The sequence below is a fragment of the Sparus aurata genome, chromosome 16, assembly GCF_900880675.1.
Source record: "Sparus aurata chromosome 16, fSpaAur1.1, whole genome shotgun sequence".
In the NCBI taxonomy this organism is placed as follows: Eukaryota; Metazoa; Chordata; class Actinopteri; order Spariformes; family Sparidae; genus Sparus; species Sparus aurata.
This window is the reverse complement of record NC_044202.1, coordinates 4,741,316-4,753,490: the sequence shown is the minus strand read 5'-3', so window position 1 is coordinate 4,753,490 and position 12,175 is coordinate 4,741,316. Positions and strand designations below refer to the sequence as shown.

The following is a 12,175-nucleotide window of genomic DNA, read 5'->3' as shown; positions in this document are numbered from 1 at the left end:
AAAGCTTTTTTAGAAGGAAGAAAAGAGAAAGGATGAAAAGAGACAGAAGAGACAGAGACCGACCTTTTTTGTCACATTGCCGATATAATAGAGTCAAAAATGTGCAGCTCTGGCTCTGATGCAACATTCTCTCACACAATAAATTGCCCACAACACACTCTGATAGGTAACACGCCACAATTAACTGCCTACAAACGATCAAATGATCTGAATCTGCAGAGCAACGAGTAACTAAATTTATCAAATAAGTGTCATGAAGAAAAGATAGAATACACTCAAGTAAAGTACCCCAAATGTATCTGTACTTGACGCTAAGATTTTCGTTTTTACTAGGGATGGTATTTTTGATACCTAATAATCAGCACTGGACCTGAAAAAGCCAAATCGGTCGACCCTAGTTTTTTCTATTTCAGGGTGGTTCCCAAATTTTCAGGTATGCTGCATTTTTCTCCACCTGAATGTGAGTCACGCCTGAAAGGAAGAACCACCTCCGAATCATCATATCAGACCGATAGCTGTGATTCTTTTACTCTCGTCCGCCCTTGAAGACAGTGATGATCCACGAGGTGATCGTCTACTGTACGCTGGGAGTGGTGAATTTGTACTTTCCCCAGCAGAGCTAAAAATGGATGATACTCCTCTTGATAGCATTAGCCTGCTGTGGTTATGCTGAGACTGCTCAACGCTGAGCTCCATTGAGAAGAGGTTTAAAGGGGTTGAATGCCTTCTGCTGAGGCAGGGCATCTACCGACCACTCTTTACATGCCCTCTGGCACGGCCCGCTGGCCTTTGTGTCACCCAACAATGATGGCAACGTATCCCTACAGCCAGGGAGAGATCATTGTCCGCCTCTGACCAATGGGAGGGCAACAAATAGACGTTTATGTGAAATGTGAGTTTTTGTGCATATGTGTGTGTGTGTATGTGTATGGTAATGCAAAGGTGAATGCACGTGGAGTCAATGTCTCTTTCACAGCGAGCTTTTGCATCTGCTCTGTGACGAAGGGGAGGGGGACGTCACACAAAGAAGGAGCCAATCAGACATTAGCCGTTTGGATTTATGCCAGGGTTTTTAGGCTTGTAAGACTTTAGTACAAGTGGCAAAAGACCAGTTTTTTTTTTTAAAAAAAAGAAAAAAGCCAGCTGAGACAGGATGCCCTATACGCCGTCTGGCTTTTTCTGCGACCGGTTGATCCGGGAACGAGAGAGGAGAGACGGGGAAGGGTCTCTGAACAAGCCCCTCCGCTTCAACAGCCAGGACTTCGGCGTCCTGAGACAGGAGTGCCTTGGGGGGAAGACCCTGTTTGAGGATGAGTCTTTCCCAGCCACTGTGGAGTCTTTGGGCTTCAAGGAGCTCGGACACAAGTCCAACAAGGTCAAGAACATCGTCTGGAAGAGGCCCAAGGTAGGAGGAGGGGGGGTTACACCGGGTTGGCACACAGGAGCTACACGCAAAGTTTAATAAAGAGGGGATGAATCACACATGTGGGAGGTGGGACGTTTATTTTTGATTACGCAGTGACATCCAACCTGCATGGGAAACTGCTGCTGCTGCTGTGGGATCTGACCTGGAGATGCTGATGGGATTTAAAACACTCGCCCACCTGTCCGACACGGATGGACGACTGGAACTAAGTTTCTGTGTGGCAGCGCAACTTTAGAGATCTGCCATGACGATTCCTGGCTGAATGGCTCTAATATACAGGATGTTGTTAATACTTATCCATTTAAAGATGCTTACATTGTCGGTGTCTGTCAAGTTTGTCCCAGATAGTTTAACAATCTGTGCAGCAGATGATGCAAAGGCCTCAAACTGGCTGAATCAGCAGCTCTTAGATGGATTATTGCTCCTTCTTTTCGCTGAAGTTAACTCTGTTTGTTTATCGTTGTCTACAGGAAATCTGTGAGAACCCTCAGTTCATTGTTGGAGGAGCCAGTAGGACAGACATCTGCCAGGGAGATCTCGGTAAATTATACCTTTTTTTTTTTAAAACACTTTGGGCACAGCGATTGCATCACAGCATCACAGTGCTGGCTGACATTGACATTTTGTGCAGCAAGAGTTTTATTATTCAGATTTTTTTTGCACCAAACTGCAATGAAGCAGGCGAAAAGGAAAGTTTTTTAATGATGCTTGACTTGTGAGTATGTTAAAATAACAACAACAGAACATCTGTAGAGGGACTGAAAGGAGGGAATCCATTTAAAATCACTTGAACGCCGTTCTGTCATTGTTTTCTGGGGCTCTGATTGTTTCTGGGTATTGTTAAAACTCGCTGACAGAAGCAAAATTACACAAGGAATTTTGGGGGAAAAAGGGTGGTTACAACAAAAAGAGTGTGACGGGACTGTGCGAGGTTATACATGCTGTATTCAACGGGCAAAACACAGCCTGTATTCATGCAGCTTTGGAGGGTGACAGGGGAGCAAAATATCCCAATCGATCCCCCGCACACGGCCTCTCTGCCTGCAGCGGCCTCCCCATATTGTGCTTATTCTTTTGGAAGGGAATCCAACCAGCAGCACTTCTCATTGTTGTTCAGTTCAGACTGCAAATAAAGGGGACCAAAGGGACAAAGGTCCTGGCAGACACTGTTAACCTGTTGAAAAACTTACATTGTTTCCAGCCCCGCAGCTGTCACACACACACACACACACACACACACACACACACACACACACACACACCTGGACAATCACGAAACACAAACGTCAGCACTCGGCAGCGATCTTTCTCCTCCGGCAAAAACAAAATATGTGGCAGAGGAGTGTTGAGGGCGAAATCACAAGAATGTTTAATCAGATTGCGGTTAAAAGTTTCTACACTTCCTCTCAAGCTCTGTTCGAACACATTTTAAAACTATTACCTACGTATGAGTTTCTCTCCTGTATCACCAAGACGATAAAGTTGTGTCTACGTGAACTCAGATGAGCTGATCCTCTGTGTACAGGTGACTGCTGGTTGCTGGCTGCCATCGCCTGTCTCACCTTGAACGAGAAGCTTCTGTACCGCGTTGTTCCCCAGGAGCAGAGCTTCTCAGAGGGATATGGCGGCATCTTCCACTTCCAGGTCAGAAACATCCCAGTTGTCCATACGCACACAGTCTACAGCCTAATATTCAGTCCTGTTTTTAGCATTTTAACCTCCTTAAAGCAACGACAAGAAAGGTATATTTTGTTTTAGTGCCCGACCACCAGACTACAGAGCAGCTTCTGTCCTCGTGTTGTTTGACACCTTAATCCATCCTCCAAAAAGTTTAGATTTTATGACTTTTCCAACCTTGATAAGTCAGAATCTGACCAGCTGATATGCAATAAGATGAGGACAGAAACATTCTTTAGTGGACATATAACATGAGATAATATAATAAGAGATAATCCTGAAGACTTCGATCCTCAGTTCTGTTTCTACTCCTTCCTGCCCTTCAGTTCTGGCGTTATGGCGACTGGGTCGATGTCGTCATTGACGACCGCATCCCGACCTTCAACAACCAGCTGGTCTTCACTAAGTCCGCCGAGAGGAACGAGTTCTGGAGCGCCCTGCTGGAGAAGGCCTACGCCAAGTGAGAACCACACGGTTTTATCCTGTGTTGGAGGGTAGAAGAGCTTTTTCATTGAGCGTTTTTTGGTGCGGTTTACTCTTTAAACAGGGTCAGGAACTACACGGAGCACCATTGTTGTTTTACCGGACTGCAGATTTGTGATTTAGACATACAGGCTAAGACGATAGCAGCACAGGAGTCAGAGTAAAGTAACGCAGACTTAAAATAAAGCTGGTTTTTGATATGCGCTCCTCTCCGTCCAGGCTGCACGGCTCCTACGAGGCCCTGAAGGGTGGCAACACCACCGAGGCCATGGAGGATTTCACCGGTGGAGTCACTGAGTTCTACGAGATGAAGGAGGCTCCCAAAGAGCTCTACAAGATCATGAAGAAAGCTCTGGAGAGAGGCTCCCTCATGGGCTGCTCCATCGATGTGAGTCAGACAACCGAAAAAGCTGTGTTCCGCTGACATCTTCTGGTTGAAACAAGTCCGTTGGTGTGTGTGAGCACGCCGGTCCAACGTGTGTTCTGTGTGTCCGCAGTCTCTGGTTCCTGCTCGTTTTGAGACTCGTACCGTGACGGGACTTGTGAAGGGTCACGCCTACTCTGTGACAGCAGTGGAGGAGGTAAAGCTCGTCGTTCACAAGCTGAATTAAACACATTTCAAATGTGAGAATCTCCCCCGTGTTTGTGTTTCCTTGCAGTGCAAACCGTCTCAGCACAAGGAGGCTAAAGTCCGGCTGGTGCGTCTCAGGAACCCGTGGGGTCAAGTGGAGTGGAACGGTCCCTGGAGCGACAAGTGAGGAGATTTTAACCGTCTTTGCTCGTCATTAAATGTTTAATTTTGAGCCCTACTTTTCTGGTTTTTGCTCCGATGTAAAGTTTGATGACTGAACATGTGTGTCTGCCTTTTTCACCATCAGCTCTAAGGAGTGGGCCACGCTCTCCAAGTCTGAAAAAGAGAAGCTGCAGCACCAGAGTGCCGAGGATGGAGAGTTCTGGTAAGTCGCATATTTAGCAGTTTACTTACAGCTTTGAGGAACGGACGAAGGCTCCGAGTTTTGCGAAGATGGTTTCATTATTAATCTTTCTGAGCTGTCAAACTGTGATGCTACATCTAGAAATGTCCCGATCTCTTCTTTTGTCCATCTAGGATGTCATTCGAGGACTTCAAGAAGAACTACACCAAGATCGAGATCTGTAACCTCACCCCCGACGCCCTGGAGGACGATAAGATTCACAAGTGGACGGTTTCAGTGAACGAAGGTCGCTGGGTGAGGGGCTGCTCCGCTGGAGGCTGCAGGAACTACCCAGGTACCTCAGTCACACCTTTTCCCACAAACTGAAGAGCTCGATCACTCGATCAATGCATTTATTGACTCAAACCAATAAAACGGCTAATACTACTACCTGTGAAATCTGCAGACACGTTCTGGACCAACCCTCAGTACCGCCTCCGTCTGCTGGAGGAGGACGACGACCCCGAGGACAACGAAGTGGGCTGCACCTTCGTGGTGGCTCTGATGCAGAAGAACAGGCGGAAAGAGCGCAAGATGGGAGCCAACCTGTTCACCATCGGATTCGCCATTTATGAGGTGTCCTGCTCTTGATCAGCGGATTGTATAGCACTGGTTGCACTTTGTGACATGTTCCATCATTAAACACCACCATCATTAATACGTTTGAAACCCTGACGTTGCCTCTGTCTCTCTACAGGTGCCAAAGGAGGTACGGTTCATTAATTACACAGTTTGTCTTTATTTTATCCTTCTTTATCATCTCTACCAGTTGTTATGCAACAGTCCTGAAGTTGACTAACCTACGAGAGTGTGAATGCGACTGTTTCCCCCCGCAGATGCACGGGAACAAGCAGCACATGCAGAAAGACTTCTTCCTGTTCAGCTCCTCCAAAGCTCGCTGCAAGTCCTACATCAACCTGCGCGAGGTGACCCAGCGCTTCCGCCTGACCCCGGGGGAGTACGTCATCGTTCCCTCCACGTACGAGCCGCACCAGGAGGGCGAGTTCATCCTGCGAGTCTTCTCCGAAAAGAGGAACACCTCAGAGTGAGTGGGTGAGGGGGATCAGGGTGGCCTGCAGGGGGCGAGCTGGGCGAGAGGAGAGGGCATGGGTTCGTTACCTTCCCCCCCCAGCAACAGTAATGAAGCTAGATATGTTTGTTAGAAGATTCTTATCACAGTCTGTTGATGTTGTTTCTATGTTTATCAGCAGGGCTGGGTATTAAAATACAACGTAAGTCAGAACTATGTCAATTCATGGCACTTTTAGGTAGAATTAAAATTAAAAATTGGGATTCACATCAAGATCAAGAGCTTGTTTTGATAGATGATGTTGAGGTCCTTGTAATAAGCGTTAGTATAAAGGTAATAAACCTCTTATAAGTCCTTTTGTTAGATTATAAGATATTAATGAGCATTTATAAGTTAAAATTTAACAGTATGAATTGTTTCTAACAGCATTAGAAAATTTAATTTAACTTATTTTACTGATATTGTTTGTTAAGTAGAAATGTCAAAATAGAAAAATATTTAAAATTTGGTCTGTTATTATAAGGACCTTAATATAAAGTGTTTTTCTTCTTCATGATTGAAAAAACAAGTTGTGATTTTCACCTCACACAGAGATGCAACGCTACTCAGGGTTGCAACTTTTGATTATTTACATTATTGATTAATTCCTCAGCCATTTTCTTAAATAATCCATAATCCAACTGTTGATTTCAGAAGATAACGACACAGTTTCCCAGTCGAGGGAGTTTTCAAAAGTCTCATTTTGTCCAACCAACTGTTCAAAACTTGTCATGTAAGACAAAGAACATCACTTAATACCCACAAATGTGATGGTGGGACTGTTTTTGCTTACAAAATAACTCGATTAATTATCTGTGGATCAACAAATTGATCTTTTGACTATTTGTTTCAGCCTTATAAATTTCTGTTTTATTACCTGTGTACTCCAACCCACATTGGGTCTTAATTAGGTCGAGGAATCAAATGAAAAATGGTTTTAGCTGCACATGAAAACTGTATTTCTTCTGATTTTATTCTCATAATGTTAGTATTTTTTTTTCCCACCTTTTTTCTGCACAAGAGCAAAAGAAGATCTGTGTTTTAAACAAAAATAAACCGAGACACAAATGGTATTTTTTTAAGATAGTGATAGGACAAAAAGTTCAAATAAGCCAAAGATACCCAGCCCTACTTTTCACATTTAAAGTAGCAGCGGCAGGATTGAGTTAGCCTAGAAAATACAGAGTTTAATGGTGATTGTGGGGGTGTTGTGTGTTTGTTACTGGGGGTGGGTGGGACGCAAACCGCCAAGAACGAACGATTTTAACGGCAATTTGATTTGTAGAACTGGAAGAAATCGGCCCCAGTTCGAAGCTGTTATGGAATCTTTTTTAGGACAAGCGACTTCAGATTTGGGCGTGCACCGGTAAACTTTCAAAAAAAAATATTCAGTACTGCATGCTCAAGCCTCCACAAACATCCACCCACCGGCCCCTCCGCCTGCTGCCCTGGAGGACCAGACGGCACGCAGAGCCCGCCTGCGCTCTGATGGACCGGGACCCGGCTGTGTGGGACGGATGTGAACAGCAAACAGCTCACCATTTTGTTTTTCTTTGCTAATTATAATAATATCAATAACTTTAGCTCAAATCTACTTGAACACCAGAAGGGTGTGGGTCAGCACATAGTCTTTAACTTCACCTCAACGCTAATTTTTAAAGTGTAAAATCAAGAGGACGACACCTTCTACAACCAAGACGGCCCAAAATCAGAACAATCAAGAGACAGTACTCTTGACTGGAAGAAGCAACAGGTGGTACTAAACTAACAGATTTTAATTGCAGCTTTAATTGTGGAATCATTTTTGCCCTTTTTTTTAGTCCAACGTGAGTATGAAACAAATGCCTGCGTGAGTCTCAGGAGATCATATTTATTTATTAAGTGTTCTGCTGAATATCTGCTGAGAATAACATGGTTGGCTGTAGTAAACAGATGAGTGCACAGGCTTGTGCTCCAGATGAGATGTTGTTGTCACCATCGTGACTGCTGTTTGTTCGTCTTCATCCAGGGAGATAGAGAACAGGATCGAGGCCGATCATCCAGTGGTAAGTGTGTTGTTTTGCTTTTTGCTTCTTTTTTTGTTGCACTTTGCAGAATTACGATGTTAAGGTTCTCCAGGAGAGGACGACTTGTCTTCTTTTAGTCTACTTTCGCTTGGAAAAGAGCTCTAGTATTCTGTTTTTTAACAACAAGTGTACAAATCCCCATTTACATCTGAGCAATTGAAAGATTTTCTTGCACAAAAACGACAGAAATTAAAGCGAATCCTTCCATTTTAGTTCCTTCCTTAATCCTGATAATATAATCAAGATTTCTAAACACACAGGAGGATTTAATGTGCTGAATGACGGGTCAAAAATAAAGTTTTTCACCAGTTTTTCCTTTCGCATCTTCTCCCTCTCGCTTCTTTCTCTCCTTCTGCTTCGTGGCTCCATGACGCCTCAGCCGGCGCCGGCCTCAGCGGGGGAAGAGAGCGAGGAGGACCAGCAGTTCAGGACTATTTTTCAGGAGATAGCCGGCGAGGTGAGTACAAAAATGAGCATAACGTAGCCCTCAGGTACTTCAGTGCGAGCGCGTGTACCCAGTGGGTGAGATTTGAATTGTCGTCTCGTCTCTTCTTCTACTGTCTCCTCCTCCGCTCTGGTCTCTGTCGCAGGACATGGAAATCACAGCCAACGAACTGAAAAACGTCCTCAACAGAGTGATCACCAAACGTGAGTCCGAAATAGGTATTTTCCCCCTCGCCTGTTGCTCTAACATTACCGCATGTCGGATAGATTACCATTGGCAGCGGTGGTTGCTTAAAAACCAAAGACAAAAGCTCCCATGATCCCATTTTGCCTCCACTGTTGTGATTGAGAGACTCCTAGTGGCAGAAATTACATACTGTGCATTTAACCGATGGGGAAAATGTGAAGAACATGAAGAATCACCTTCTGTCTGTGTCTCCCTCCAGATAAGGACCTGAACACGGAGGGCTTCAGCCTGGAGAGCTGCAGGAGCATGATTGCTCTGATGGACGTATCCTTTGTATCGAGTGCTTCGGGCTGGCTGTGTTGTCTGTAGGAGGCACACCCTGCCGAGACCCATGGCGGGGTCTGTGATGGACGCTCACAGGGCCTAGGTCCGCACGAACGCAGTGACGAATCATGTGCTTTTTGATATGATCAAACGACACGCTAAATCCTCCCGCGGTCCACATGATAAGAGTCTCCTACTGGCATAAAACGGAACTCACTTTGTGGGAAAGCTGATGTTGGCTGTCACAGGCCGACGTTGGAACAGGAAGCAGGTTGTTTTGTGAGTGGACACACTGATGCTGACGCGTCAGACGGTTTTGGTCTTAACTGCTCGTGTTTTAGATGGATGGGACAGGTAGACTCAACCTTCAGGAGTTCAGACATCTGTGGAATAAGATCAAACAGTGGCAGGTGGGAATTCAGTTTTCCTTCTCTCTCATTCTATAAAAGAGCAGTTTTTCTTCTACACTTTACAACATCATTCACAGCCTTTATTGTACGGGACAAGTATCAACCCCTACGTATGTGTACCGAGTTGTTTTGCCCACTTTCTGCGTGCGTTGCGGGCATATTTGCAGCTCATTTAGGTCAATAACAGATGCTCTCTGGCTCGAAAGTGATTTTAGAAAAATATGAGACATTTCGAACATGGCAGATCGCATGTGATCCCTGCGATGATTCCAGTTTACTTGAGGACTCCGGGGTAACGCTCGTCCTGGGATTTAGTCTGCAAAGATGAACTTACTCCCAGCAGGGTGATAAGTATAAAGTTCACACTTTCTCTCTTTCAGGGAATCTTTAAGCACTATAACGCCGACCAGTCTGGTAGCATCAACAGTTACGAGATGAGGAATGCTGTCAATGATGCAGGTAACTCTCTCAGTCACGATTAAAAAAAAAAAAAAAAAATGCAGATTGTGTTTTTTGCACCTGCAGGTAGATTTCTTTAGTTATTTTGTGTTTTTTTTTTAATTAGTTTTCAGACTTCAGGCAGGCAGAAGGCTTTAATTCAGTGTGTGCTGCAGATGAACCTACAGCTTGAACTCATCCTCTAAATGTTCTTGTCACTGTACAGTCATGTGTCTTGTGTCCCGCTCAGGCTTCCGTCTCAACAACCAGCTGTACGACATCATCACCATGCGCTACGCAAACGAGAACATGAACATCGACTTCGACAGCTTCATCAGCTGCCTGGTTCGGCTCGAAGCCATGTTCAGTAAGTCAGTGCCTCACCTGCGCTGTTACTAACATCTCATGTGGAAGCTGCGGTGTCTCTCCAGCCTTGCATCCGTATTTTACTCTGTGTGTCTTAATCTTTTTCTGTTTTTTTTTGTGTATTTGAGTTTCAGTCAAAGTGGTTCTGACACCTCCTTTGGAAGGAATTTAATGTGAAAATACACTTTTATCAGCCTAATTCACAAAGTCTGATCGTATGAATGGGTCCTTCAACACTACACACTCCTAACCCCGTTAATTTGGTATAATTTATGGGCTCTTGTGTTGAATCAGAGATGCAGCGTGATGTCTTTTTCTCTTCAGGGGCGTTCCAGGCCTTTGATCAGGATGGAGACGGCACAATCAGGCTCAGTGTCCTGGAGGTAAGAGCTACGACAGCGTGCCAACTGTGAAGTCGCTCCACAATAACTTGAATAAGATTTAGTGGAGTAAAAAGTAAAGTATTGAAGTATAAAGTTGTAAAGTACCTTGAATTTGTACCGTACTAGGGTACATTTATTCACGTTTTACTACAGGTTATCAGACACAGTAGAGCTTTTTGAAGCTTACCTGACAGTAGGAATTAAATAGTTTCTTTTACTGAAATATATAAATCACAACACACCCAGGAAGAATAGGAACTGTATAAAACTGCTGGTACAAAACACAACTTAAATGTTTTATTTCATCTGTTGTTATAACGGCGCATTTGGGCCTCTGTAGTTTAAAAAATAGAAGAAGAAGAACTAGAGAGAGAGTGTAAGTCTGAGAGAAAACTCCACAATTAAACTTGTACATTTAAAAGAAAATTAAACTTCTTTACCTGAAATAAACGTAAATATTCTCTAAGATTCCCGACTTTAATTGGGAAATTCTTGCAGATTTATGACTTTGTAATCACAGTACCTTTTTTCTCATAACTTCACCAGTTTGGCCTCAGAGAATATCTGCCCGTACAGTCAAACTTATGAAACTGTCATACATTTCGGACTAATCATGGACACGTTTCTCAGAATATTACCCCTCTCCCCCGGCTCCTATAATCGCCTATAAAATACAACACGTACGTTTTAGTCTTTAGTCTAGCTGGAAGTGTATGATATGATAATTGTGTGGTTTAGTCAACAAAAGTAGTTAACTTAAAGGAGCTTACTTTCCTTTCTCAACTGTAATTTGAGTGAAATCCAGCCACGGTAAAAAAAGAACTAAACACCAGACATATTGAATCTCTCCCTCCTCTTCGTCCCCAGTGGCTCCAGTTGACCATGTACGCCTAGACAGGCCATCTTCTCCCAGGTGAGCTCCACTCCACACGAGGACCAGACCTGCCAGCCGTTACCTCAACATTCAGTGTGCCCGATCGTCGTTAGCTCTCATCCACTTCACCTCCCCTCGAGTCCCAACATCCTCCGACACTGCTTCTTCCATTTTCACCTCTTCAGTTTTACTTGCCTCTATCTCGGTCTCAGGCACTTCCTTTTCTCTGCTCTTGTCCTCCCATTACCATCGGAAAAAAATATCAGTCTTGAAAAACACTTGTACGGTACTTTTCTCAGGCATCAAACACACACAACCTCTTTTTTTTTCTGTCACAATACCTCACAAACCTCCATCTAACAACCCCCCTTTGTGTTCTTCTTCTGTTATCAAACTGAGCAGCACGGTCATTTTTTTCCCTGTATTCATTCCAGTGAACTGGGCTCTCTGGTGGACAGTGAATAAACTTGTGAATCACACCAACAACCCGTTATATATTTCTGATAAAAACAACCAACGCTCTCTGCAGGGTCTCCGCAGGCCTCCTGAACACAATCCCTCTGCCCCGCATCTTGTTTTTAATCACTTATTTTTGTGAATTAAACGATCCTGCTTGGATTTTTGTGGGCTCTCAGTAATCAGTCACGTCACCAGTCGGCGAATCTCAGGCTTCTTTTGTTCATCTCAACTCCCCCCCAAGCCCCCTGCTCTCCTCCCCTCCCTCCTCCTCCTCCTCCCTCCTCCTCCTCCTCGACAACATGTCAAAGTCTGCCTGTGTTTCAGCTCTTCATGTGGATGGATGAGATTTAAGAACAAAACTGTGGAGCTATCAAGTTTTTAACGGAGAAACATCGACGTTCGAGGTTCAGATATGGATTTGAAAGAAAATGGCTAATGGGTTGGACTGCAGCTTTTTTGTGATTTTTTTTTTTTTTCTTTCTTTTCTTCCTATTAAGGCTTTGGTCAAATGAGTGTACTGCAATTTTTAACCATTTTAACCCAATAAATAAATTTGTAGTTATTGGTTTGACTGCGTTACCAGTAGATTTGATGT

General features: G+C 44.2%; 1 protein-coding gene across 9 annotated transcripts; it reads left to right on the top strand.

Moving 5' to 3' along the window:
* The first annotated feature begins 954 nt into the window (after positions 1-954).
* capn3a (calpain 3a, (p94)) lies at positions 955-12,148 on the top strand. 9 transcript variants are annotated; one of them, XM_030443492.1, is made up of 21 exons: positions 955-1,405; positions 1,897-1,966; positions 2,952-3,070; positions 3,430-3,563; positions 3,806-3,974; positions 4,084-4,167; positions 4,261-4,340; positions 4,465-4,542; positions 4,695-4,855; positions 4,967-5,136; positions 5,258-5,269; positions 5,397-5,605; positions 7,638-7,674; positions 8,075-8,152; positions 8,286-8,358; positions 8,586-8,659; positions 8,992-9,060; positions 9,441-9,519; positions 9,725-9,865; positions 10,189-10,247; positions 11,115-12,148. In XM_030443492.1, exons 1-21 carry the CDS (start codon positions 1,154-1,156, stop codon positions 11,139-11,141), a joined length of 2,175 nt encoding a protein of 724 aa, XP_030299352.1. In that variant the 5' UTR covers positions 955-1,153; the 3' UTR covers positions 11,142-12,148. The 9 variants fall into 9 exon arrangements, with proteins under 9 accessions (XP_030299352.1, XP_030299348.1, XP_030299351.1 ...); XM_030443488.1 differs by having other exon boundaries at positions 956-1,405; positions 4,246-4,340; XM_030443491.1 differs by having other exon boundaries at positions 959-1,405; positions 4,246-4,340; positions 8,286-8,343.
* Positions 12,149-12,175: the final 27 nt, after the last annotated feature.